Source organism: Peromyscus eremicus, chromosome 4 (genome assembly GCF_949786415.1).
Source record: "Peromyscus eremicus chromosome 4, PerEre_H2_v1, whole genome shotgun sequence".
NCBI lineage: Eukaryota > Metazoa > Chordata > Mammalia > Rodentia > Cricetidae > Peromyscus > Peromyscus eremicus.
In genome coordinates this window covers 9,051,307-9,076,854 of record NC_081419.1, presented here as the reverse complement: position 1 = coordinate 9,076,854, position 25,548 = coordinate 9,051,307, and the positions used below count along the sequence as shown (strand labels likewise).

Sequence of the window (25,548 nt, the reverse complement as noted above, 5' to 3'; positions counted from 1 at the left end):
TTGTTCTGTAGGTTTAGTTATTTAATTATTATGTGGTGAGGGGACTTTTTTGGGGGGTCTAGTTTGTTTGGTGTTCTATAGGCTTCTTGTATCTTCATAGGTATTTCCTTCTTTAGGTTGGGAAAGTTTTCTTCTATGATCTTGTTGAATATATTTTCTGTGCCTTTGATTTGGTTTCTCCTTCTTCTATCTCTATTATTCTTAGATTTGGCCTTTTCATGGTATCCCAGATTTCCTGGACGTTTTGTGTTATGACTTTTTTGGCCTTGGTATTCTTGGTATTTTCTTTGACTGTTGAATCTATTTCCTCTATTGTATCCTCTATACCAGAGATTCTCTCTTCCATCTCTTGTATTCTGTTGGTTTCCTGTTCATTTACTCAGATTTTCTATTTCCAGCATTCCCTCTGTTTGTGTCTTCTTCATTGTTTCTATTTCCCTTTTCAGGTCTTGAACTGTTTCCCTCACATGTTTAATTGCTTTTTCATGGTTTTCTTGGCTTTCTTTAAGGGACTTATTGATTTCTTCCGTTTTTTTATTTGTCTTTTCCTCTATTTCTTTATTGATTTCTTCCAATTTTTTGTTTGTCTTTTCCTCAACTTCCTTTTTCATTTTTTCTTAAAAGGCCTCTGGCATCTTCATGACACTATTCTTAAGGTCACTTTCTTCTGCTTCTTCTACATTGTGGTGTTCAGGTCTTGCTGTTGGAGGAGGGCTAGGTTCTCGTGATGCTGTATTGCTCTTTATGTTGTTGTATGTATTTTTGCCTTGACATCTGCCCATCTCCTCCTCTAATAGGTATAAGAGGTGCCTGTGTCTGAGCGAGTTGCTATTGGTCCAGTCTGCTTGTTGTATCTGTGTCTCAGGGGGCCCCTCTGAATCCAGTCTTAGTTCTTGGTCTAATTGGAGCAAGCAGATTCTGTGTCTCAGGGAGCTGCTCTTGGGTCAACCCAAGCTTGTTGATTCTGTGACTCCCAGAGCCACTCTTGGTCTTATCAGGGTTCTTGGTCCTGTCAGAGCTGACAGATTCGGTGTTTCAGGAAGCCTCTCTTGTTCTAATAAGATGTGGCAGATTACCTGTCTCAGGAGGTTACTCTTGTTCCAATAAGAGCTCTTTGTCCAATGAGAGCTGGTGGTTTGGTTTCCGTGCCTCAGGAAGTAGCTGGGGTTTCAGGCAGATGGGTATGGGGGCAGGGCATGCAGATTGCAGAGTCTCTTGGTGCAATGTGAGCTCTTGGTCCAATGATAGCTGACAATTTGGTTTCCATGTCTCAGGAAGTGTCTGGGGTCTCAGGCGGATGGGTATGGGGGCAGGATGTGTAGATTGCAGGGTCTGGTGGGGGGTTTTGGTGAGGGAGGGCCTTCCCGCAGGTGCCCTGCCTGCTGGCCGGCAACTAGGACAGAGTTCAGGTGAGTTTAATTTTTACCCTTACAAAAAGAGAAAAAAAAAATCTGAGAAGGAAAGGTCTGAAAAGCTTTTAGTTTTTTAGAGAGAGAAATTATTAAGTTTTCCCTAAGACTTCTGTTCTCTAAATTTTGGCTTCATGGTCAAATAGAAACTAATTCTGATGGTACAACATTTTCATATAGTGGCAGCATCAGCAGAGTGAAAAGTTTTATTTCATCTGCACCTGTCTCGGAAATTCTTTCCTCTGCCACTCAGGACTTAGAATTAAGCTGTCTACAGGCCGAAAGCTTCCACAGGAATCTTTTTCTGCCCATTTTTCTCATCTTTGATAGATTTTTCTCTGATTCTTCCCCAGGAGTTTGCATTCATAGCCCAATAGTTAGAAAATCAAAGACATATTTCCTCTGTCTTGTTGCTTATCTTATCCTAAGTTTTTTCTTATACTATATTTGTACTTTCTACTTTATATTTTTTCCTTCTTACCCTAAATTTTTCCTAATTTTTATAGATAGAAATTAAGAGAAAGAAAAAAGGGAAGAAACCTAGATAGAGAGAAATATACGCTGCAGCCTTACTTTTCAACTTCAGCATTCCACTGCCTAACTTTCACTCCTGAGAATAAAATACCATCACCTTTATAACTCATTATCAGGCATGCCCCCTTACACCCATGATGCCCCCTAACACTCTTTTTGCCAAGTCCCTGTTCCTGGTGCCATTTGTGGGAGACTGGCTCCCACTTTTTTATGACAGGGAACTCTTGAGGAGAGAGGGATAAGAGATTGAGGTAGAAAAATAGAGGTAGAAGGATAGAGGGGAAAGAAACAGATAGAAACACAGGATAGCCTTGGGAGGGCCTGGATCAATATACACTGGCCCCTTCTGTCTCTTCTAAAGGGCTATTTATAGGAATGCCAAGGGGTGGAGCAAAGACCTCCCTCTAGCTCAGCCCAGTGTAGACCCTTCCAATCACCTAGTAACCACTCAAGTCATCAAACAATCCTCTAATATAATCCTGCTGGGTAAAGCAAATTCAGATCTTACTAGAAAACCTTTGTGAGCTTCCACAGGCTCCCTTCTAGTTCTTTATGGTGTGTGTGTGTGTGTGTGTGTGTGTGTGTGTGTGTGTGTAAAATCTTATGTCATGTGTGTACAATGAGAGAAAATGTGCACTATTGGTTTTCTGAGTCTGGCTTATTTTCCTTACTATGGAGACTTCCAGTTGCACCCATTTCCCAGCAGCTTTTTCCTTTGTGGTTGACTAAAACTCCACCATGCGTATACACTGCATTTTCTGTATCCACTCACCTGCTGATGGATAAGCAGACTGTCTCCATAGCTTGGGTATTGTAAATAGTGCAATGATAAAGATGAATGTGCAAGCATCTCTGACCACATTGATATTCCTCTTGGTATATACCCAAGTGCTACAGCTGGTCCAGAGGTAGCTCTATTTTTATGAACTTCCACACTGATTTTGTAGTGGCTGCACCAGTTTACACTCTATCTAGCAATACATAAAATTTCCCTTTCCCTGCATCTTCACCAGCATTTCTTGTTTTTGTTACCATTTTTGATGATAGCTGTTCCTACTGGAATGAGATGGAATATCAGTTTCATTGGCCTTTTTGGATGACTAAGGATGTGATCAGATTTTCATATGTTCATCAGTCATCTGTGCCTTGTTGCTTATGAACTGTGTGATCATTTCATTAGCCAATTTATTGCTTAGGCTGTCTGGAGTTCTTTATTCTAGATTTAATTCTCCATCAAATGTATAGCAAAAAAATTCTCCTGTTATGTACACCATGTTTTTCACTTGTTATCTTTGTTGTACAGGAAAAAATTAAATAATTTTTTCAATCATGTTTGTTAGTTCTGGGTATCATTATTTCCTGAACTGTTGGTTTAGGGGGTCCTTGCCTGTGCTCACATCTTCAAGAGTCTTCCTACACTTTTTTCTAACAGCTTCAAGATTTTCTGGTCTTGCGTTAAAAGGCAACCCAGAACAGTAGCATTCTTTTTTTGTGTGTGTGGAACACTTTGGCATCACAGGATTCAGCAGTGACTATATCTGGGCTTGGGCAATTTTAGTAAGTTTATTACTGTTTGAATCCCATTGGCTTGTTATAGGTTGGCTTAAGTTGCACATGTTCTCTTAGTTTAATTTTGCTAGGTCATATGTGTCAAGAAATTTACCTGTTCCTTCTTTTCAGATTTATTGGAATACAGGTTTTAAAAGCTTATTCTAAAAATCTCTGAGTTTTGTTAAAAATCTGTGATAATGTCTGCCTTTCATCTCTAGTTTTAGTTTATCTATCATCTATCATCTATCTATCTATGATCGTCATCAACTATCTCAGCTAGCTTGGCTAAGAGCTTATGAATCTTGTTTTGTCTTTAAGATTAATTTTAATTTCAGTTATATGAATGTGTCTTTGGAAATGAATGGGAGTGTGATATGAGTTGGAAATGAATGGGAGTGTGATATGAGTGCAAGTGCCCATGGAGGTAAGACGCGTCAGATCCCAGGGACGGAGTTATAGATGGTTGTGAGTCACCTGACACAGGTGTAAGGAACCCATGGGGCCTCTTGCAAAAGCAGTACCTGCTCCTTACTAGTCTTGCTTATCTTTTCAGAGAAACAACATAATATTTCACTGATTCTTCATATTGTTCATTTCTTTCCATCTGCTTATTTGAGGTTTCACCTGTTCATTTTCTTTAAGGCAGTGAAATGCATCATTATTTGTGATTGCTGTTTTTTTTTTAAGTAGGCATTTTTAGCTATAAAATTCCCCTCAAACTACTTTCATTGTGTCCCAGTGCCAGGAGCCATCCCTGGTGGTGGATGGGTCCTGCAGAGTGTGTAAGGAGTCGGTGGGGGAAGGAAGTGAGCCAGGCCATGGTGGTCAGAAAAATCTTGCAGCCTGACTGACTAGCAGTCAGAGTATTTCTTTATTTATACAGAATTTAGTAAGCAGGGATACATTCATGATGTTCCAAAACATAGATCATATCACTTTTGTTTTTGGACAAGTTTCACTTTCTTTTGCTCATCTTTTAGTCATCATTAATAAACTATGACAGAACAGAAATATCATTTCCAATCATTTTCCCTCAAGTTTTGACATCATTAATAAACAAAGTTATCATTCTTACTCGTTAACCCCATAACCCAATTTTTGAGAATCTAGAGGCATATGACAGCCTATTCTCAGGCTGGTAGCTTTGGTTGCTTCAAGGACACTAGACCAAAACAAAAATCTTCAACCACCTTGGGCATTTTGCCATGTCTCAACAGTGTATTATTAACTCTTAGCGGTCAGAGTGCCCAGGAAAAATCCTCAGGCCAAAGATGCTGCAGTTACTATTCAAATTCTGACATAATACAATCAATGTTCACATTTATATCTTTATAGAATTTGTCTATATGTCTAATTCTGGCATTCTGTTGTTCCTTGGACATATGACATTATAGTGGCTCTGCATGAGCTAACTTTTCAAAGAGGGGGAGGTCCTGACATCTCATACTTTTATCATCTTTTCACTCCATACTTTGCTCATCAATATGTCTCTATGTAGGGCAGAGTTGTATGCTACATAATTGTCTGAGTGTACCGTGGGAAGAGGCTTGTAATCTGAACTGTGGCCAACTCTTCTAGCCCACCAAATCTTGTTGACCTTTTAAGTTTACTTTGTTTTGAATATCTTGTTCCTGTGTAAGTACAGGGACAGATGTTTCAAGAATGTCTCATAACCTCATGAAGGACCTCTGACTTCTTTATGTGTCACAACCTCCAAGGCATAAGGAAGACCTTCAAGTAGATAAGGATATCTCCCTCAAAGCAGGGGGAATAGTATGTTCAGGACTTTCCTGGGGAAGCTTAGAAGCAGCATTCCTGGGAGAAGGTATAAATGATTCATAAGGAATTTTCCATCAATCCAATATCCCCAAATTGTACAAATATTAAAAGTGCCCCAAGTATGCAGCAGGTGGAGATGAAAACCAAAGGTGGTATGGCAGCCATCATGTGGCTCAGCTTTGCTGGATCTTTGTCAAGCAGCTGTGCTGACTTTATGACTTCTGCCATTCCATTCAGACATGGCTGTGCCACCCCAGATTCTGTCATGTTTCTTTCTGTGTGATTCTTGGTGTTTTTACATGTCCCCCCTGATCTCTGATGACTTGCTCATTATTCAGGGATGTGTTATTCAATCTCCATAACTTTGTACTTTCTATAACTTTCCAGCTGTTGGTTTCTAGTTTGAGTCTGCTGTCATCGGATAGATTATAAGAAATCATTTAAACTCTTTTATTCAGCTAAACATGCTTTATGTCTTAAAAGGTGATGTATTTTAAAGAAAGTCCTGTGGGTCACTGAGAAAAATGTGTTTTCTTCAGTATTTGGGTAGAATATTCTGCAGATGTTTGTAAAATCCATCTGACTTATACTAACATTTAAACCTGATGTTTCCCAACTGTTTTTTTTTTGGGGGGGGGGTCTGGTGAGAGTATGGTGTTGTAGACAATCACTATTGTTCTGGTGATGTCAGCCTGTGCCTTTCATCTGGTTGTGTTGTTATGTGTCTGGGTGTGCTGATGTCCAATGCTGGGGTTGTAATGTCTTTCTAGTGGAATGTGGGGCCTTAATTAATATGAAGTGACCTTCTTATCTTTTTTAACTAGTTTTTAAATTTATTTTCAGGTGTCATAGTAGCTTTGCTTGCTTGTTGACTAGTCCATTTGCTCAGAATTCTTTTTGTTTTTTTTGTTTTTGTTTGTTTGTTTTTTCAAGACAGGGTTTCTCTGTGTAGCTTTGGAGCCTTTCCTGGAACTCACTTTGTAGCACAGGTTGGCCTTGAACTCACAGAGATCCTCCTGCCTCTGCCTCCCAAGTGCTGGGATTAAAGGCGTGTGCCACCACCGCCCAGCTGGAATTCTTTTTTCAACCCTTCCATGCTTAGATGTTCATCTTTGTCAGTAAGATGTATTTCTTGCAGTCAACAAATAGATAGGTTCCATGTTTAAGATCAATCTGCTACACTGTCTTTTGATTGGAGAATTGAGACTATTGACATCCAGAGTTATTATTGAAAGGTGTATTAAATTTTATTTTTTGTAGTATTTGGTGCTTTCTATTCCTTAATTGAGTATTATTGTTCTAGTGTGGCTTATTCTTTCCTGTGGCTTCATGGATGTGTTTATCTTTCTCTTCATTGCGGTATCTGTGCTGCTGGTGTGTGGCCATAAGTTTATTGTTGGAAGATTTTCTTTCCTCTTTAATTTTGAGGGATATCTTTGCTGGATATAGTAATCTGGTTTGGCAACTGTCTCTCACAGCTGAAAATACTTTGTTCCATGCTCTCTTGGCATTTGGAGTTTCTGTTGAAAATTTGCTCTTACTCTGATGTGTTCTGTTTTTAAAAATGATTCTGTGTTTCTCACTTGCAGCTTTCAATATTATTTCCTTGTTCTGTGTACTTAGTGTTTTAACTATATTATGATGTGGAGAGGTTCTTTTCTGATCTAGTGTATTTGGAATATTAAATGTCTCCTGTATCAAGAGGGGGTCCTCTTTCTCTAGATTTGGAAATTGCTCCATTCTGATTTTATTGAATATGTTTTTCTCTGCCTTAGCTTGAACTCTTCTATGCTCCTGAACTATAGAGGTTTTTTTCCCCGTGGTGTCCCATAAATGGTGTATGTTCTGTTCACGTATTATTGTTGTTTTATTACAGACATCGTCTGGCTGCTCTAAGTTATCTGTGTTGCCTTTAGGCCATGTTGTTCACTTGATACACTCTATTGGAAGGGCTTTCCTCTGAATTTTTAAATTCATCTTATTAAGGTTTTCATTTCTAAAATTTCAATTTGACTTTTTTACTATTTTTATTGAATTCCCTTTCACATTTTCTATTGGCATCCTCATTTCATTCAGATTTTTTAATTTTCTTTTAATTCATTCAGGAATTTATTCATGTACTCTTTGAGCTCATTGAATATTCTTATAATTATTATTTTAAATTCTTTGAGACTTCACTTAATTCACATTCATTGGAACTTATTATTGTGGCTTGGTAATTTTGGGAGGAGTCATGTTATGATTTTTTTATGTTTCTATTGTTAGTTCAATTGGATTTGAGCATCTGGGATTAGGTCATTGGTTGTTTTTTGTTTGTTTGTTTTTTAATCACCTGTATTTTTTTTTTAGTTAAAATATTTCCCCCGTTCAAGTGGGACTAGGGTGTAGTAGGGTTAGTTGTTGTTTCTCCAACTCTAGACTCAGTGGCTAAACTCTCAGCCCACACACTCAGGGGACCAGGCACAATCTCTATTATTACTCCAAGAGTAGACTTCTAACTGCAGAATTAACCACAACTGATAAGTAGGCCTGCTATAAAAATACAGTAAGAATGAATTTTAAAAATCACCTTTTCAATTCCAATAACTTCAGGACAATAAAGGATCAAAGACAGCATAGTGTGACTTAGGTATTAGCTATTAAGAGTAGGAATGGAGCATTAAAACAATAAAGAAAAATGGGGAGAAAGCTAAATGGGGCCAATAAAGAAGAGAGGAAATGAAATAGTTCCAGTGAAAGGTGGAATAGAAACAAAAAAGAGTTTAAAAAAATGTAACCACTCAACCTGAAGCAATTGAATCACCAGAAGGCCAAGGCATGGAAAGTGCCTGTGCACTTTGGGAGAATAATGCAATACAAAGTGGTCTATGAAATTAAGTAAGTACTAAGTAACATCTGTCCCTGTGTGGTCACTTGTCTCGGTACAAGTCTAGACTGTCTCGATAAAACCACATGTGTGTGTTCAGGCACAGACTGTATTTGTGTGGTCATGCACATGTTCAGGGGTGCAGAGTGTTCACTGTGGTCCACACGGGTGCAGGATGTCTATGCCATCACTCTCCAGGGTGGACTCTATCCCTGCGTTGTTGGTTGTGTTTCTTTGACAGTTTAACTTGGTCTCCTCTCGTAACAGCTGGACCTTTGTGTTGTTAGGTTTCCTGGGTTGATCCTTGTATCATTTGGCCCCCAACCAGAGGTGTGGTTTTAGGGTAGGCAGGAGTACAATAATAACAGGAGGTCTCTGAGTACTAGAAAGGGCTATTTGTGAACTCTCCATTGGCAAACACACCAGCACTTTTATCACTGTTCTGCAGAACTAGTCTCACTCTTGTCTAAGGCTCAGACCACATCTCAACACTAGAGGTATTCTACAACATGCCAGAACCCAGGTTAGTCCTGATACTGCCCGGCTCCTCAGGGTCTGCTCTACTGAAAGGGGCTTTGCTGATACAGACACCCTGTCGCTGCTCCCATCAATCCCCAAGAGAGATCCCAGCACTCATGGTACCCGAGACTGTATTAGACCCAGGGTTCCTGTCTGGTTAGACTGCAGATCTGCTCAGTAATTCTCCCACTGGTGTACTTTTTGAGTCTCTGGGTTGCGGGTGGGGGTGGTGTTTTTGCTTTCTTTTAAACTGTGGCCTCCCCCCCACACCCACCGCTCCTGTGTGTGTGTGTGTGTGTGTGTGTGTGTGTGTGTGTGTGTGTGTGCAGGTAACCATGTACTTACTTGTGGAGGCCAGAGGACAAGTTCAGCTGTGGTTCCTTGGTTGCCATCTGCCGTATTTCTTATGACAAGGTCTCTCACTGGCCTGGAATTCACCAGGTACATGAGGCTGGCCAGGCGGCAGGCCCCAGGGATCTGTCTGTCTCCGCCTCCCAAGTTCTGGGATTGCAAGTACTGGCCACAACACCCAGCCTTTTTGTAACTTGGGTTTTGGGTTCTTGAACTCAGGACCTTGTACTTGCAAGGCAAGTACTTTACCAATTGAGCTATCTTTCCAGCTAATGTTCCATTGCTGACAGCAAAGTTTTCATCCTGACATTGGACAATGAAGGGCTTGGGCAACTTTAATTTGCTCTTCTAGCTCTTGTGCCATTCTGCTGCTTTTGTTTACTTGCTGGTTGACTTGGTTTATTTTGAGACAGTGTTTCACTATGCAGCCCAGGGTGCCCTTGGCCCTGTGGTATTTCTGCTTCAGTGTCTAGAGTGCTAGGCTATATCACTTTCTAAATGATGTAATATGCAGAATCGTTTTTTGATTCTAATGAGATTGCAGTGGTTTTGCAGTGTGGTTTATAACCTTAGAATTATACCCTTTCCGCTATTGTTCTTACAGATACAGCCCAGCCAACTGCCTGGAGAACAAGACTCGATCTCACATGTGTATCTAGAAGTCGTGTCAAAGCATTTTTCAAAATTGAAAAAAATGCCAATAACCTATGACAATGGATTTCTCTTCATCCACACAGACAAACCTGTTTACACTCCAGACCAGTCAGGTAGCGGGCAAAGCGCATCCTCATGGGGAAACTGACAGTATTTTAGACCTTTTGACACATGGAATTGAGTGGAGACTGATTTCCACCCTGAAAAAAAAAACAAGATCAAAACTAGCCCTCAATTCCTAATGACTTTTATAGTTTTCAAATAGCATTTGATTTTTAATTTATAAATAAATTTCTAAATAGATTGAAAAATCCAAAATTACATCTGCTGCATTATCACTTATTTCCAAGTAGATAAAAAAAGCTTTCCAAACATTGTAAAATGTTGTTAGAACTTACTCAATAAATAAATAGATTTTATTTCAAATAAAATTTAGACAAAGGAGAAATATTTATGACAGAGCCACGTTCATAACAAATGCAGAGTCGGGACTGAATTCTCAACTGGGAAACAACACCCAACAAGGGGAGACCAGATGTCTCAGAAGGGATAAGCAACACCATGGGAATGTGTGGATACTAATATTCAAAGGCCGTTTGTCTATAAAAGTGTCTGTTAAAACAATGCCATCTGTTACAGAGGGAAGGGCCTAGAGCCTGTGGTCGAGGAAAGCCCTGATTTACCTCATAAAATTCCTTCATCTCTCCTTCTTGCCATCATTGACTCTGAAGAGACGATCTGTAAGAGACGTGTATGTGGAAAGAGAAAGCAATGAGATTTCATTAATAATATTGATGGGGAAGGACAGAAAAAGGGAGACAGGATCAGCGAGCTTCATTGAAAAGCATTAGATAGTATGCTAATGTTGGTGGTTGTTGGTGATGTCAACGGTGATGTGGAGTAGAGAGCCTGCTATGATTGGCTGAGGCAGGAAAGGCCTAGAGAGAGTGAGGATGTCACTACCAGAATAGCATGAGCTCTTGATGGAGAGAAGATGACTGGGGGTGGGGGTGACTGGAGAGAGAGATGGGTCAGCACTGGCAGCCATATGTTGGCTCACAACTGTCTGTAACTCTGGTCCCAAGGGATCCATCGCCCTCTTCTGGCCTCTGCAGGCACGGCATGCACACATACATTCAGGCAAAACACCCACACACCTAAAATTTTTTGAAGGCTGAAAAAAAAAAGGTGTTGATGACTTTTTAAAAGAAAAACCATAGTCTCTACCCATACAGATTGGGTCTTTTTCACCTTAATTATACCTAGAAACAAGTATAACTTCACCTTGCCCTCCTACCATAGAGGATGCTTTGGGAAATGGGTACCATTCACACTATCTACCACATCCGGTCATCAGACTTGTATAGCAAGTAAGCAGTCTAGATCCCGGAGCCTAGGACCCTCTTGGCTGTTAGAGCTTCCCTTGGGAGTGGCCTTATTTTTTCCTATCAGGACTTGTCTGATAAGAAGATAAGGTGCTTTCACCGAATCTAGTCATAAAGGAAAATGAAAGAACTTCTTACCGATGTTTCTCCTTTGGGGACAGGTAGCAAACTAGAGTAGTTTGGATGCAGTCTCTGGAGCTGCACCGACCAGGTCAATCTAAACATGGGCTATTCCTGACTAGGTGATCATGTGTGAATTAGACTCTCACAGCCCCATTCCTCATCTGATAAAAAAAAAGATAATAATACAGTTTCCCTCATAGAACTGTACCAATTACTGATGTACGTGGGTCCTTCCCATGACGGGGGAGGTGATACCCCTGGGCAAATGGCCATGATTTTGTAAGAGCAGGGTAACTAGCCAGTAAGAACAAGCCAGTATGCAGTGCTCCTCCGTGGCCCCTTCAGTTCCTGCCTCCAAGTTCCTGCCTGGAGTTCCTGCCCTGACTTTGCTCAATGATGGAGTGTGACCTGAGAATTGTAAGCTGAAATAAACTCTCCCCCCAACTCAAGTTGCTTTTGGTCATAGTATTTTACCCCTGTTGGATTTTGTAAGTAGAATACATACTGTCTGAACCAAATTTCCAGTTTTCCATTAACTCTGATAAAGACAACATCTGATACTCTCATCTAACTATATGGTAGCTACTTGATAAATAGTACAGATACAAATTATTTTACACTATGGATGTGTTCCCAAAGATTGTCTACAAATATATATATATATATATATATAAATAACTGTATTTTAAATTCAATACAAGTAGCTCCTTAAATGAATCTCAGAGGATTCTCTTTCTTTTGAATATATATTTTCATTTATGGATTGTGCATATAGCCTTTTAAATTAAAGTCCTCTCATTAAGGATGGTTGTGAAAAATTTAAAAACCATAGGGCCTAAATCTATAATCCCAGCTACATGAGAGGCTGAGGCAGGAGGATTATGAGTTCAAGGACAGAGTAGGCTTCAGGGTGAGTTCAAGGCCAGACTAACCAATTTTTAGTGAAATTCTGACTGAAAATAAAAAGAAAGTGAAAGAATAAAGTAAATAAATAAACGAAATATTGAGATGTGCTTGTTTGTCGGAGCTTCTGCTGATGTCACATGTTTTCACAGTGAAAATCAGAGTCTATTCGCTGAATGACGACTTGAAGCCAGCCAAAAGGGAGACTGTCTTAACTTTCATAGTAAGTATTTTATTTCTGTAAATAACACTTTAACATTTTCATTGAGGAATATCCCTCCACAATCTCATCCTCACACTACACTAAATCATTTGATGTCATAAAAACAGTTATTAAATGCTTAGCGTGAATGTGCATTATAGATTTACATCTGTATGGCAGACACATAGAAAGCCCAGACAAGCTAACTTAACACTGGGAAGGATACTGATCTAAACCATCGAAATCCATCCTCTGTACTACTTACTTTTTGAGAGCATGCCCATCAAGAAGTAATTGACAGGGCTGGAGAGCTAGCTCATTAGTTGAGAGCACTTGTTCTTACAAAGGACCCAGGTTCAATTCCCAGCACCCACACAGAGGCTCACCACTCCCTCAGACACCAGACACACACGTGGTACACAGACGGACATGCAGGCGAAACATTTATGCACAAAAAATAATAAAATAAATCTAAGAAAGAATCACTTGACTGTCTGTGATATATAAAACTTTTATTTGTATGGTTTTACTTATTTTTAAGGAACTTATATTTTAGTGACTAATATACTAATATGCTCAGCGTTTACCGGCCACTAAACTGACAGATCATATACAGCAGATGATGTGAAATCAATTCCATGGTTTTACCTATCATAGATTTATAATCAATTCCCAGAGACATTTCTGTGGGGAAATGATCACTGCAATTGGTCAGCTGCTCACTTATTAACAGGGGTTGTCCTACAAATGACGTATAGGCACCTTTTCCCGTTCTCAAACAAATTTAGAATGCACATTAAAGGCGTGTGTATTAGAGAACAAAACTTACTAGAGTATATGCCGAAATGTACATTAATGACTCAAGGATTCTGGAGGAAAACACAGTATGAGTGAGCCTGAGGGGCGATACATTCCTTCTCTGGAATGGAAAAGGTAAGGAAAACCTTGAGTTAGGTCATAATGAAAGGAACTGTCATGGGTTCTTTGAAATAATGAAAGCTGTCTCTGTAGGAACTAGCATGAGTTAATCTATGGAAGCAGGAAAAATTAATGTCTTAGTTAGGGTTTCTATTGCTGTGATGAAACATCATGACCAAAGCAACTTGAGGAGGAAAGAGTTTGTTTGGCTTACACTTCCACATCATGGTCCATCACTGAAGAAAGTCAGGACAGGAACTCAAGCAGAGCAGGAACCTGGAGGCAGGAGCTGATGCAGAGGCCATGGAGGGGTGCTGCCTACTGGCTTGCTCATCATGGCTTGCTCAGCCTTCTTTCTTATAGAACCCAGGACCACCTGTCCAGGGGTGGCACCACCTATAATGGGCTAGGCCCTTGTACATCAATCATTAATTAAGAAAACGCCCTATGGGCTTGCCTACAGCCAGATCTTATGGAGGTGTTTTCTCAGTTTTGGCTCCCTCCTCTCTGATGACTCTAGCTTGTATCAAGTTGACATAAAACTAGCCAGCACAATGAGACTAGTGTAGACACAAACGAGCGTAGTGAATAATTGGCTGACTGACAAAGCCCGGGAGAGACGTCAGCTCCAATGTTCTTATTTCTACTGGAGAGTAAGGGGTGAAGGGACATGGATTCTTTGTCCTTCTTGGCTGTAATTGAACTTGAGTGAAGCTGAATCCTGGAACCACATGTAAAAGAAACGGATGCCAGTCATCAGTGAAAGAGCTTCCTGGGTGTGGAGAGCCGAGCCCAGAGCCACAAGGAGGCAGGATGTAGGAAGCACCCTGAGCAAAGAATTTGAGAAAGGTTCATCATGAATGATGATGGGATGAAGAACAGCCAGGAAGATACTTACCTGTAAATCTGTGAGGGTCATTCTTGTTCAAAGAGGCCTTTGTAAGTTTTCCAACTTGTTGAGTTTTTAAGTTAAGACTCACCAGGAACTCCATGAATAGTTCCAAAGCCACTGACCCAAAAACAATGCCACTTATGGAGAAGATTTATGAGAACTTTCAATATGTGTAACCATTCTAAGGGTTGTATCAGGGCTAAAGTGTGCGTGCATGCGTGCGTGCGTGCATGTGTGTGTGTGCGCGCGCGCGTGTGCGTGTGTGTGTGTGTGTGTGTATGTGTGTGTATGATGGTTTGTTAATCCCAAAGATCAGAGGAAAAAGACCACCAACCCAAATCACCATGGCCATATTAATCAAAAAAAGCAATTAATTAAAACAAGCTTTTGTACTCATGTACCCAGGCTACCTGGATATGAGGAAGACAAGGCTTTTATAGCTCGCTGGTAGGAGGTTTCTAAATGGGGGATTCGGTGGGCAAAATAGTCAGGGTTACAGGAGCAGAACATAAGCACAACAAATTAGTCCTAACGACCTCCTGGAACAAAGGCATGGTTGTAATGTAGGCATAGCAAGGGAGTCATAGGTGACCATAGAAACTTTGGCAACAAAGGTAGGGTTGCAAGATGGCTATAAACAACTTTTTGAAACAGAAATGATTGTCATTCCTGGAACAGGCAGTTCAGAACCATTTGTAGTTAAGGTTATAGGTGGGGTATAGCCCAATCCTTGAGAAACAGAGATTTAATCATAAACAGGAATGAACATAGTTTGTCTTTACATAAGATGGCTTTTAAACCTAAGATAGAAGCAGACTGGTTCTTCAGTTTAACAGAAGAAAAGTTTTTTTAAAAACACCAAATGAGGAGTTTTGCTTTCATCCAGTATGTTATTAAAGCCTTTTTTGAGGCGGAGTCTCACTGTGTAGCCCAGGCTGGCCTTGAGTTCACAATCTTCCTTTCCCTCCCACTGGAGTGACAGGTGTGGACCTGTCTGGGCTTGCGTTTCTCTTAATGTACAGTGTAGACAGTGAAGAGAGATGGGGAGGATCTAAATAGTGGGAGGGACCCATGAACCATGGCTACCTTTCATAATCTTTGATTGAATTTCGTCCTCATGAAGGCTGATGCCTGTTTGGGAAATGTTTTTTGCAGATCAAAGATTATACTGCAGTCAGAAACTTTAAATGTGGTGTCTGTGCTTTGAAAGCTGCTAGGGTTTCACTGTGTCTTCCTAAAGTGCATGTGGTAAAGCTTAATTCTCAGTGTGGCAATGTTGGGGAGTGGGGGGGGGGGCAGGAGGACCTTACCCTTGTGAATGAATTTCAGGCGTTCCCATGGGACTGAGTCCCTGGGACAGTGGCTGGAACTGAAAGGCCTCTTGCAGAATCTGTTCACTAGTCCACTTTCTAACCTGAGCTGAAGTACAGACATCCCTACCCACACCCAATGCCATTGCCACGCTCTTGGACTTAACAGCCTCCAAAGCCACAAGCCTAATTAAATCTCCATCTCTTGTAAATTGCCTGTCACAGATACTCTTTTATAGCCACAGAAAGTGAACTAAGGTACAGATGTCTGTTTCTATTCAAAGGACCCCGAAGGATCAGAAGTTGACATTATAGAAGAAAATGATTATACCGGAATTATCTCTTTTCCTGACTTCAAGATTCCATCTAATCCTAAGTAAGTAAAAAAATATTTGTTATTAAACAAATTTTCTCTAAAAAGCACATCTGGAACTTCTGGGGAAGGAGATACACAATCAAACAGAGCCACCTAGTGTTGGCAGAGCGCCACAGATGTGAACTTGGAGAATCTTCAGTCTGGTGAGGCTGCTTCCTGCTAGGGAAAGAAAAACATTCTCACTGCTGGAATCCAGCATAGCCCACCGCCATCCCAGATACTCAGGAGACTGAGGCAGGAAGATCCCAGGGATTCATTGTTGGCTTGGGAAACAGATCTCTCTCTCTCTCTCTCTCTCTCTCTCTCTCTCTCTCACACACACACACACACACACACACTTTCAATGTGATACACATTTAGCTACCATGTATCTGTATATTTGAATCACATTGGAAGTGAGCAGTGCACACACACACACACACACACACTTTCAATGTGATACACATTTAGAATCACATTGGAAGTGAGCAGTGCAATGTAACGCAAATCCTAAATGGTCTTTAATAAAAACCTGGAGCCAGATACGGGGTAAATGCTGAAAGATCAGAGAGACAAAGGAACAAGCCACAGCTACTTCTCACCTCGCCAACTCCATGAATCCTCTGACTGAATGTTTCTGAACCCCCAGCCGAAGTGGGTCTAGCCAAAAAGGGCTTTCAACCCAAAAGGGCTTTAGTTCCTGTCTCCTCATGCCGTATATACCTGTCTCTGCCCAGCCATATTACTTCCTTTCTAGTGTTGGGATTAGAGGTGTGTGTGCTTCCCAAATACTGGTAGCAAAGGCATGAGATCTCAAGTGCTGGGATTAAAGGCATGTGACTCCCAAGTACTGGGGTTAAAGGTGTGTACCACCACTGCCTGGCTCTGTTACTCTCCTAGACTGAATCAATCTGATGTAATCCAGGGTGGCTTTGAACTCACAGAGATCCAGATGGATCTCTGCCTCCCGAGTGCTAGGATTAAAAGTATGTGCCACCACTGCCTGGCAAATATGTTGAATCTAGTGGCTTGTTCTGTTCTCTGATCTTCAGGCAAATTTTATTAGGGTCCACAATATATCACCACATGCATTACAGAGATGGAGACTCCATCCTTGCTTCCAAGGGAGAGCAGTGTAGCATGTATAAGACAAGAGCATCTACAAACAGCTACTACTGAACATCAACCAACCATTCTATGGTCCTTTCCTCCATGCTCTCTGGAAAGGAGTTTAGAGTAGATGCATTATTCTAAGGTTTTGATATTGAAACTGGAGAGTTTCAATACATTGGATAATTTTTAAGTTGTGTAGTCTCTTGAAAATATCCTGTGCTCTACAGGACAGGCTTGAGCGGTCACTGCTATCATTTCTCAAATGTGTGCCATTTGCCCCAGGCAGGTTACGCATCCCTAGGAGACTGCCGACTCCTATCTCGCCACCTCCATACCTTTGCACGCGTCTCCTCTGCTTTGAGCACGCTTCACCTTGTCTCCCATGCTGAGCTTCACCTCATCGTCAGGGCAAAAGTTAGCCTTTGCCAAGACACTGTCCCTGGGTGTGCTCTAACACAGCTCCCCCTCTTATTTTCTTTGTGATCCTTATCTCCACGTCTTTATTTATTTATTTTCTTGTTTCTTGAGTTTTGCTGTTTGCTTATTTTTGAGGCAGGATCTCACTGTTCCTCAGGTTGGCCTGGAATTCATTCTCCACCCCAGACTGGTCTCCAAGCCCTGGTAATCCTCCTGTCTCAGTCCCCTGCCAGTGCTGGGATGATAGGCAGGACCTCCCTACCTGCCACACTCTCGCCTTGTAGTTTCCAGTTGATTGGGAACTCCCTTAGGGCAAGTCCTTGCCTGGACTGCTTGTGTCTCAGCAGTCATTAGGAGAGGTATCTGATAGATATCCTTTGAATTGATGCTGCTGCTGATGGTAATATACACAATACGGACATTGGCAGCATATTTTTGTTTCACAAATGAGGCTAAATGACTTGGTTTCATCCAACCTGCTGGTATAGAGAAACACTAGGATTCAGACATACACGGAATAATGTGAAGACTGTGATTTGTGTTTTCCATTTTTTATTCTTTGTTGCTTAATCTAGTACTCAGTAAATATTTTAGGATGGAGGTTATTAGCCAAGTAAGTCATTTTCCTTTTTAGATAAGCCATACTTCATTTCCAGTGATTATTTATGTGAGGCATAAACTTTGTCATCCATATAAGTTTGGGCTGTGCATCACATGTTTCTAGAGACATCATTATGGATTTTCTAATATATTATAGATTGTAATGTCATATTAGCATCATTAAACTCAAGGATTAAGTAAATTCTGAAGTTATTATCAGCCCTTTAAATCAAACACAATGACTTATTAAGATAAAATACATGGAAAAATAATACAATATGTGAGAATCTAATTAATAAATAATTTCTATTATCAAAAGAAAAATACTCAACTATTGCTGTTTATTGCTTTAAAATATCCCACAAAATATTTACTTAGGCTACACATGTCTATATGTATTCTAACATCTTTAAATAGGAATTAATTAAATTCCCTATAGCAAAATTAGAACTATTTAATGACATCTATACTTTTAAATATTTTGCTTCCACAGATATGGTGTATGGACAATTAAAGCTAAATATAAGAAGGACTTTTCAACGACTGGAACCGCATACTTTGAAATTAAAGAATATGGTAAACTTTAATATTATTATCATAACTAAGAGGGTTATTGCAGTGCCTTTGGAATACCAGCAGGGGTGAGGGCAGAGAGACCATAATGACGGCAGGGGTGAGGGCAGAGAGACCGTAATGACGGCAGGGGTGAGGGCAGAGAGACAGTAATAATGGCAGGGGTGAGGGCAGAGAGACAGTAATGACAGCAGGGGTGAGGGCAGAGAGACAGTAATGATGGCAGGGATGAGGGCAGAGAGACAGTAATGACGGCAGGGGTGAGGGCAGAGAGACAGTAATGACGGCAGGGGTGAGGACAGAGAGACCATAATGACGGCAGGGGTGAGGGCAGAGAGACAGTAATGACAGCAGGGATGAGGGCAGAGAGACAGTAATGATGGCAGGGATGAGGTCAGAGAGACAGCAATGACGGCAGGGGTGAGGGCAGAGAGACAGTAATGACGGCAGGGGTGAGGGCAGAGAGACAGTAATGACGGCAGGGGTGAGGGCAGAGAGACAGTAATGACGGCAGGGGTGAGGGCAGAGAGACAGTAATGACGGCAGGGGTGAGGGCAGAGAGACAGTAATGACGGCAGGGGTGAGGGCAGAGAGACAGTAATGGTGCTTTGAATGACTAGCCCTGAGTTCTCGATTGTGCTATCAACCTTATGAAGCCAACCAGTCCTCCTTCATGACAGAGCTGGGAGCAATGTGATCCCTCAAGGTGCTTGGCTTGTTAAAGTCTTTTCTAGAATTATAATCTTAGGATAAACAAATAATTAGAGATAAAGTGAGTAGAGTCTGATAAGATTCATTTAGAAATTGAACATACTCATATTTTGAGATCAGCCATATCATTGGATAATAATGTGACTATTTCTCCATTTCTTGTAGTAGTTTACCCAAGTAGCTATGTGCCATGTGATCAATTAGCAATCAAACAACCCTCCACAGACATGCTAGCACCAGAGCTTAGAACATTAAATATTGGATGTATTTTATCTACTAATGAAAGAGAGATGCTAAATAAACCCTCACTTTCCTTTCCTATTTTCAATTTAATAAACACTCATTAAATAAACACTATGTTTAAGACTTACAAGAAAGATAAGAGGAAGAAAGAGAGACACAGTCCCAGAGACAGAGGGGCAGAGAGACAGAAACAAAGAAAATCCTTCTGTTTTTAAGGATCTTCCACTCCACCAGAGGAAATAATCTATTGTCCATAATACACACTATAATCAAAATATAAACCAAGTGATTTGGTACATCAAGCCTGGATTCACTCTGATTTGGAGAGAGGGAGAGCTTATCAGAGAAATCGTTGTTGTTGTTGTTGTTGTTTTTATTGTTGTTGATGATGGGGATGATAGGGGTGATGATGATGGTGGAGAGGATGATGATGGGGATGATGATGATGATGATGATGATGATGGGGATGATGATGATGATGATGATGATGATGATGGTGATGATGATGGGGATGATGATGATGATGATGATGATGATGATGATGGGGATGATGATGATGATGATGGGGATGATGATGATGATGATGGGGATGATGATGATGATGACGGGGATGCTAGGGGTGATGATGATGATGGGGATGATGATGACGGGGATGCTTTATTAGTGCTACCTATTGTCCAACTAGAAAGTCTGGCTGCCTGCCGTGCTTCAGAGGTCAGATGGTAACACCATCTCTTCATTTCTGTTTCCAGTCTTGCCACGTTTCTCTGTTTCAATAGAGCCAGAAAGTAACTTCATTGGTTATAAGAACTTTAAGAGCTTTGCAATCACTGTAAAAGCCAGGTAAGAACATGCCTTTCTCGGGTTAGCTACACTGAGTTCTGGTTCTTGCTCTCAGAGCTGTCCTAAGGAGACCTGGGACTTACTGTGTTCCATAACTTCGGGGATGGACTGAGACATCACACCGACTGCTCTATTTATCCATCCTGACCTCATCTTGGAAGGCAGAAAAAAGGGCCTCAAGACTGAAGCTCAGTGTGTGCATTCATCAGTTGCCTGTCTCAGCGAGGGTTTCTGTTGCTGTGAAGAGACACCGTGACCACAGCAACTCTTAGAAAGGCCAACATTTCATTGGGGTGGCTTGCTTACAGTTTCAGAGGTTCAGTCTGCTATCATCTGGGCGGGGAACATGATGGCATGCAGATCGACATGGTGCTGGAGCTGAGAGTCCTACATCTTGCAGGCAACAGGAAGTCAACTGAGACACTGGGTAGTATCCAGAGCATAGGAAACCTCAAAGCCCACCCCCATAGTGGCACACTTTCTCCAACAAGGCCATACCCACTCCTCAAAGCCCACCCCCATAGTGGCACACTTTCTCCAACAAGGCCATACCCACTCCAACAAAGCTACACCTCCTAATAGAGCCACTCTCTATGAGATCATGGGGACAATTCCATTCAAACCACCATACAGCACAATTTAGGGTATGCAGACTAATAAGGCTTCACTTATTATCTCGTCTCTAAGCTAATCTCTAAGATGATATTTCAATTAATTCTTTGAAAATCATACATGTGCATACCATGTCTACAATATCTTTTAATCATATTTACCCCCAACCTTTCTCAATGCTCTGCACAAACTGAAAAGACAAATCCCACTTCTGCTTTCTGGACAGCCACATGCTCCTGTCTCTATGAATTCCACCCTCCTTCCTTGCCACAGTGGATACTGCCTTTTTAAGTCATGAAGCCTTAAACTACTTTTTCCCCCCTGGTGGCCCAGAGGTCAATGTGTTGATCAGGCTGACCTTGAACTCAGAATGCTAGGATAAAAAGCCACATTTTTCTTGCTGTGGCCTTCTAAAGGTGAACTACAATAGTGGGTGGAAGTATACCATGTCCTTATATAATTTTAAATTGTTAGATTTTTTTATCCGAGTCATCTATTATAATGATGTTAGGGAAACAACTTTCTGGTCTTGCTTGACAGATATTTTTATAATAAAGTGGTCCCTGAAGCTGAAGTGTACGTCTTCTTTGGGTTGAGAGAAGACATCAAAGAGGACCATAAGGAGATGATGCGGAGAGCAATGCAAGTCACCACGGTAAGTCATTTGCTAAGACCTCAAGACTGCTGAGGGAGGAGTCACTGCGAGCCCTCCCGCCCCATCCCACATTCTGTACAGGATGGGCAGTGAGGTCAGATAAATCCCCCTTCCAAACCCCAGTGCAAGCTGGCTATGGACATGGGCCGTACCAGCAATCCCTGGGCGGGATTGAGAGACCTCACTTCACGTACACATGCACCCACCCTCGCCTGTGCATTCACGCATATACAAAAAAAAGTGTATACACACATGTTCATACAGCAAACACAATATAACACACATGCGTGCAAAATGGGAACAAAGAAAATAAACACACGGCCCTTTCTTTGGCACCAGCCTCCCCGTCAGCTAATACCATGCCATCTCGTCCCTCCTCAATTTTGTGTAGTTCCTTTTGCCTCCAACTTCGCTCCTTCCCTCTAGGCCTTCCTGTGTTCACTGAGCTGATTCCTTCTCATTCTTTATTTTTCAACACTGGAGCCTTTTCTTTGGTCCAAGCCCCTGGCCACCTGAACACAGTTAGCCGGCCATTCTATGTGTTCCTGTTAATCCCAACAGCGAGAATAAGACCACTACCACAATTTGAGCCAAATTTGAAGCAAGCTTGATTTTTATTGGTGTGTGCCCAGGAGCTGGCCAGTGACTGCCTCTAAGTCTTGTTAAAGAGAACAACCCGGAATCCATCTCTTGGGCCCCTTTAAAGAAGTAAAATCATGAATAGCTTTATAGAAGGGAGACAATGGGACAATAAGGAAATACAAAAAAAAAAACAAACCTTAAAAATAAAAACATAGTGTGGTCACCTGCCCTGTGATTAGGGAGTGGTTAGGAAGGGTCAGGGAGGGTCAGGGTATTCTACAGAACAAACCAAGCTCATGGGTTGGGAAAGGTCAGGTTCCAGGAAAGAGAGAGCAGCTCAACTCTCACAGTAAATAGAAACTTATTTTTAAAAATACTGCAGAATGGCTCCTGCCTTCAAAATGGAGTCAGGCAGGTTCCTCACCCCCAGGCCTCAGGTCTCATTAAAGCATATTTTATGCTTTTTTCAGTGTGGCTTTCAACTGAGGGGGGCGGGGGTGGGGGTGGGAGCATTTAACCCACTGGGACGTTTAACAATGCCCAGAATCATTTTTGATTGTTCAAAACTGAGGCTGCTTTCTGGCATTGAGAAGCTGGAGGCAGGGATGCCTCTTCAGTACACAGGACTGTGCTAACATCTTTCAATATGGCACCCACACAATGTGTAGATATCGGTGAAATCTGTCCAGCGTTAAGTGCTGACTATTACAGGATCTGAGCCCTATTCCCTTTTCTCTTATTTAATGTTCTCTACACACACTCAGACGACATTTGGTCTTGTCTCTTTTGTATACATTTGCACACTCATTTATTTTGCATTTTGCATGATCAAGCATTTAGCTTCTGTTTTTGAAAAGACGGCCTTATTTATTCAATATGTAAATTAAGAATCTTTAAAATCAAGATTCCACTTTAGGCACTGAGATTTGAAGGAAATAAAGACAAAGGATGTAGCTCAATGATAAGGCGCATGCTTATCATGCATAAGGTCCTAGGTTCAATCCCCAGCATCAATCAATCAAGCTAAATCAAACAAAAATGCCTGCTTCCAGGTCAAACCATTTTCAAATAAGAACGAAATCAAAAACAAAACATAAGAAAAATAATATTTTTTCATAATTCAATAATATAATTAGTAATTAAATAATACAATAAAAACAAACCTCACGTTTCTTTACATATTGTAGTCTATATTATCAACTGGTACCCAAAAGGCCGTGTGGCCAAAACCCTTCCACATCTATAATTCTGCACAAACTCATTCGAAAACAGCATTCTGGCTGTCACTGTGGGCTCAGTCACTCACTTTACTTGTGACAATAATATGTGGCTTCTGTAATTTGCCTTCAATTTAGAGGCTAGCAGAAGCAGACTTGGAAGTTTTCCTTCTATGTTCACTATTTTGATTCTTCCTTTTGCTCCTTTTGAAAAGCTGGTCAATGGAGTTGCTCACGTCACATTTGACTCTGAAACAGCAGTTAAAGAACTGTCATACGAAAGTCTAGAAGAGCTAAGTGACAAGTACCTTTATGTTGCTGTAACGGTCACAGAAACTTCAGGTAAGTGTGTGTGTGTGTGTGTGTGTGTGTGTGTGTGTGTGTGTGTGTGTGTTTGTGTGTACAGCATTCTTTTGGTATAGATTTAGACATCATATCAGTGGTGTAAGTGATCTCTACAGTTCCTCTGTATTTTATTTTCTTTCATAGTTAAATTTGACCTTGCCTTTTTATGCCATTGAAAATGGGTAGTGCTCTGCTCTTCGGCAGCCCCTGACTCCCCATCATCAGAAGCACAAAAGCAGATTAACATGTGCCAGTAGCTCTACAGCTGTTTTACGTGTGCATCTGGCACGCTGTCTCACCTTCCTAGAACCAAAATAAAAATGAGTTATGTGTGTAAAACTGTTTGCTAAGGTACAAAGTAAGTGCAAATCACCGTCATCATCCTCGTCATCCTGACCTCCTTCCCTGTGTTGCCTGTGTAACCACAGTATTGATCTCACGTGGTTATGCTGAGGCTCAAATAGCCATTTCCCACAGAGCACCTAAAGAGCGCCGGTCACACACCTAAAGCCCCTGGAGCGCTACTTTCTCCCACTCCTCCTCTCCCAGCTTCTTCTTCACAGCATCATCCTTCCATGTCTTTAGCATGTTTAATTTACTTATGGCCTGTGGCTCTCAAATCCCCTCCAATGGTTGTTGTTCAGAGACAGGCTCTCACTACGTAGCACAGGCTACCCTCAAACCTACAGCAATCCTACTGTCTCAGTCTCCTAAATGCTGGGATTACTAGCATGTGTCCTTATACCTTGGCTCTCATGGCTTTTAATAGCTATTAATTACTACTCAAAGCAGAGTCAAACTGTCTTCTAGTGTGTGTTTATAACTACTGTGGTTTTATATTTCAGGTTCATATCAAAGCCCCAACTGACTCTGAATAAGTAATTTAACCACACTAAATCTAACCTTTTTCTTTAAAATAATAATCTTCAGTGATTCTTAAGGCACCCTTCACCCACTGAAATTTGCCCTTCTCTGGTAGCAGAATAGAGAATTGAAATAATTAGGTTATTGAATACCATGCATTGCTAGAGGCCCAGGAGCTGCTAAGGATGCTGATGACATCACACTCTGTAACCTGGCTTTTGTTTTCAACATGATAGTAATGTGTCTTTCTCACATTTGTTCCTCAATTTGCTTCAAATAAACTCAATTTAAGCAATAGTTATGAGATATTCAAAATGTGTTTATAAATGTACAGGATCACACATATGAGTTAAGTGTCAATGCCACACTCACGTGGCTTACAAATTGGTATCAGATGTGCAAAAAGGCAGTTAACCAGGGACCTGCACAAGAATCCCACATGTGCTTTAAGCAAAGAGCCCCAAAGACCACCAAGAGACCAAATCCAATGCAAACGCAAAGACTCTTTTTATTGCGAGTTAACTCAGGACTCTCCATCCATCTGACACAGCAACAGAGCAGGAGAGACCCCGAGTAGCATTGGGGCAGGGTTTTTAAAGTAAGAGGGGGGGCTGGTCTACAGACTTCATAGGAACAGACTCAGGATTGGTTTATGCGAGTGGCAATCATGTTAGTAACATTTAATTGGCTAGGATTAGTCAGGGGTTACAGTTATCCATTTTTGGGCAGGCCTGGACAAGTCCCAGGCTTTGTCCTTGAGCTGCCGTAGAGGCTGGCAGGCCTAACACGTACTGACTGTGGGGGCTGACTCAGTGGCCCAGGCTCTGTCCTTGACTCATGCACGTAGCTCTAAGTTGGTGAGGGGTCCCAGACAGTAAACAACTGACTGAACCTTGAACAGTCAGAGTACGGCAGAAAGGACTATGTCTTTTGTTCATAGTCCTCCCAGAGACTGCTTGCTCAAGTCTCAGGAAACTGAAATGGAGGTCTGATCTCTGAGAGAAGACTGAGCAGCCTGTTAT

The 25,548-nt window shown here is 41.2% G+C and overlaps 1 protein-coding gene across 1 annotated transcript in view; it reads left to right on the top strand.

Annotated features, from left to right (window-relative positions):
• Positions 1–25,548, top strand: part of C5 (complement C5) — a 127,940-nt gene that overhangs the window by 10,634 nt on the left and 91,758 nt on the right. The window contains exons 3-9 of the mRNA XM_059259052.1: positions 9,614–9,776; positions 12,227–12,297; positions 15,681–15,772; positions 18,375–18,457; positions 20,161–20,251; positions 21,404–21,518; positions 23,533–23,659. Of these exons, the coding sequence (XP_059115035.1) occupies positions 9,614–9,776; positions 12,227–12,297; positions 15,681–15,772; positions 18,375–18,457; positions 20,161–20,251; positions 21,404–21,518; positions 23,533–23,659 (742 nt within the window). The remainder of the gene's footprint in view (positions 1–9,613; positions 9,777–12,226; positions 12,298–15,680; positions 15,773–18,374; positions 18,458–20,160; positions 20,252–21,403; positions 21,519–23,532; positions 23,660–25,548) is intronic.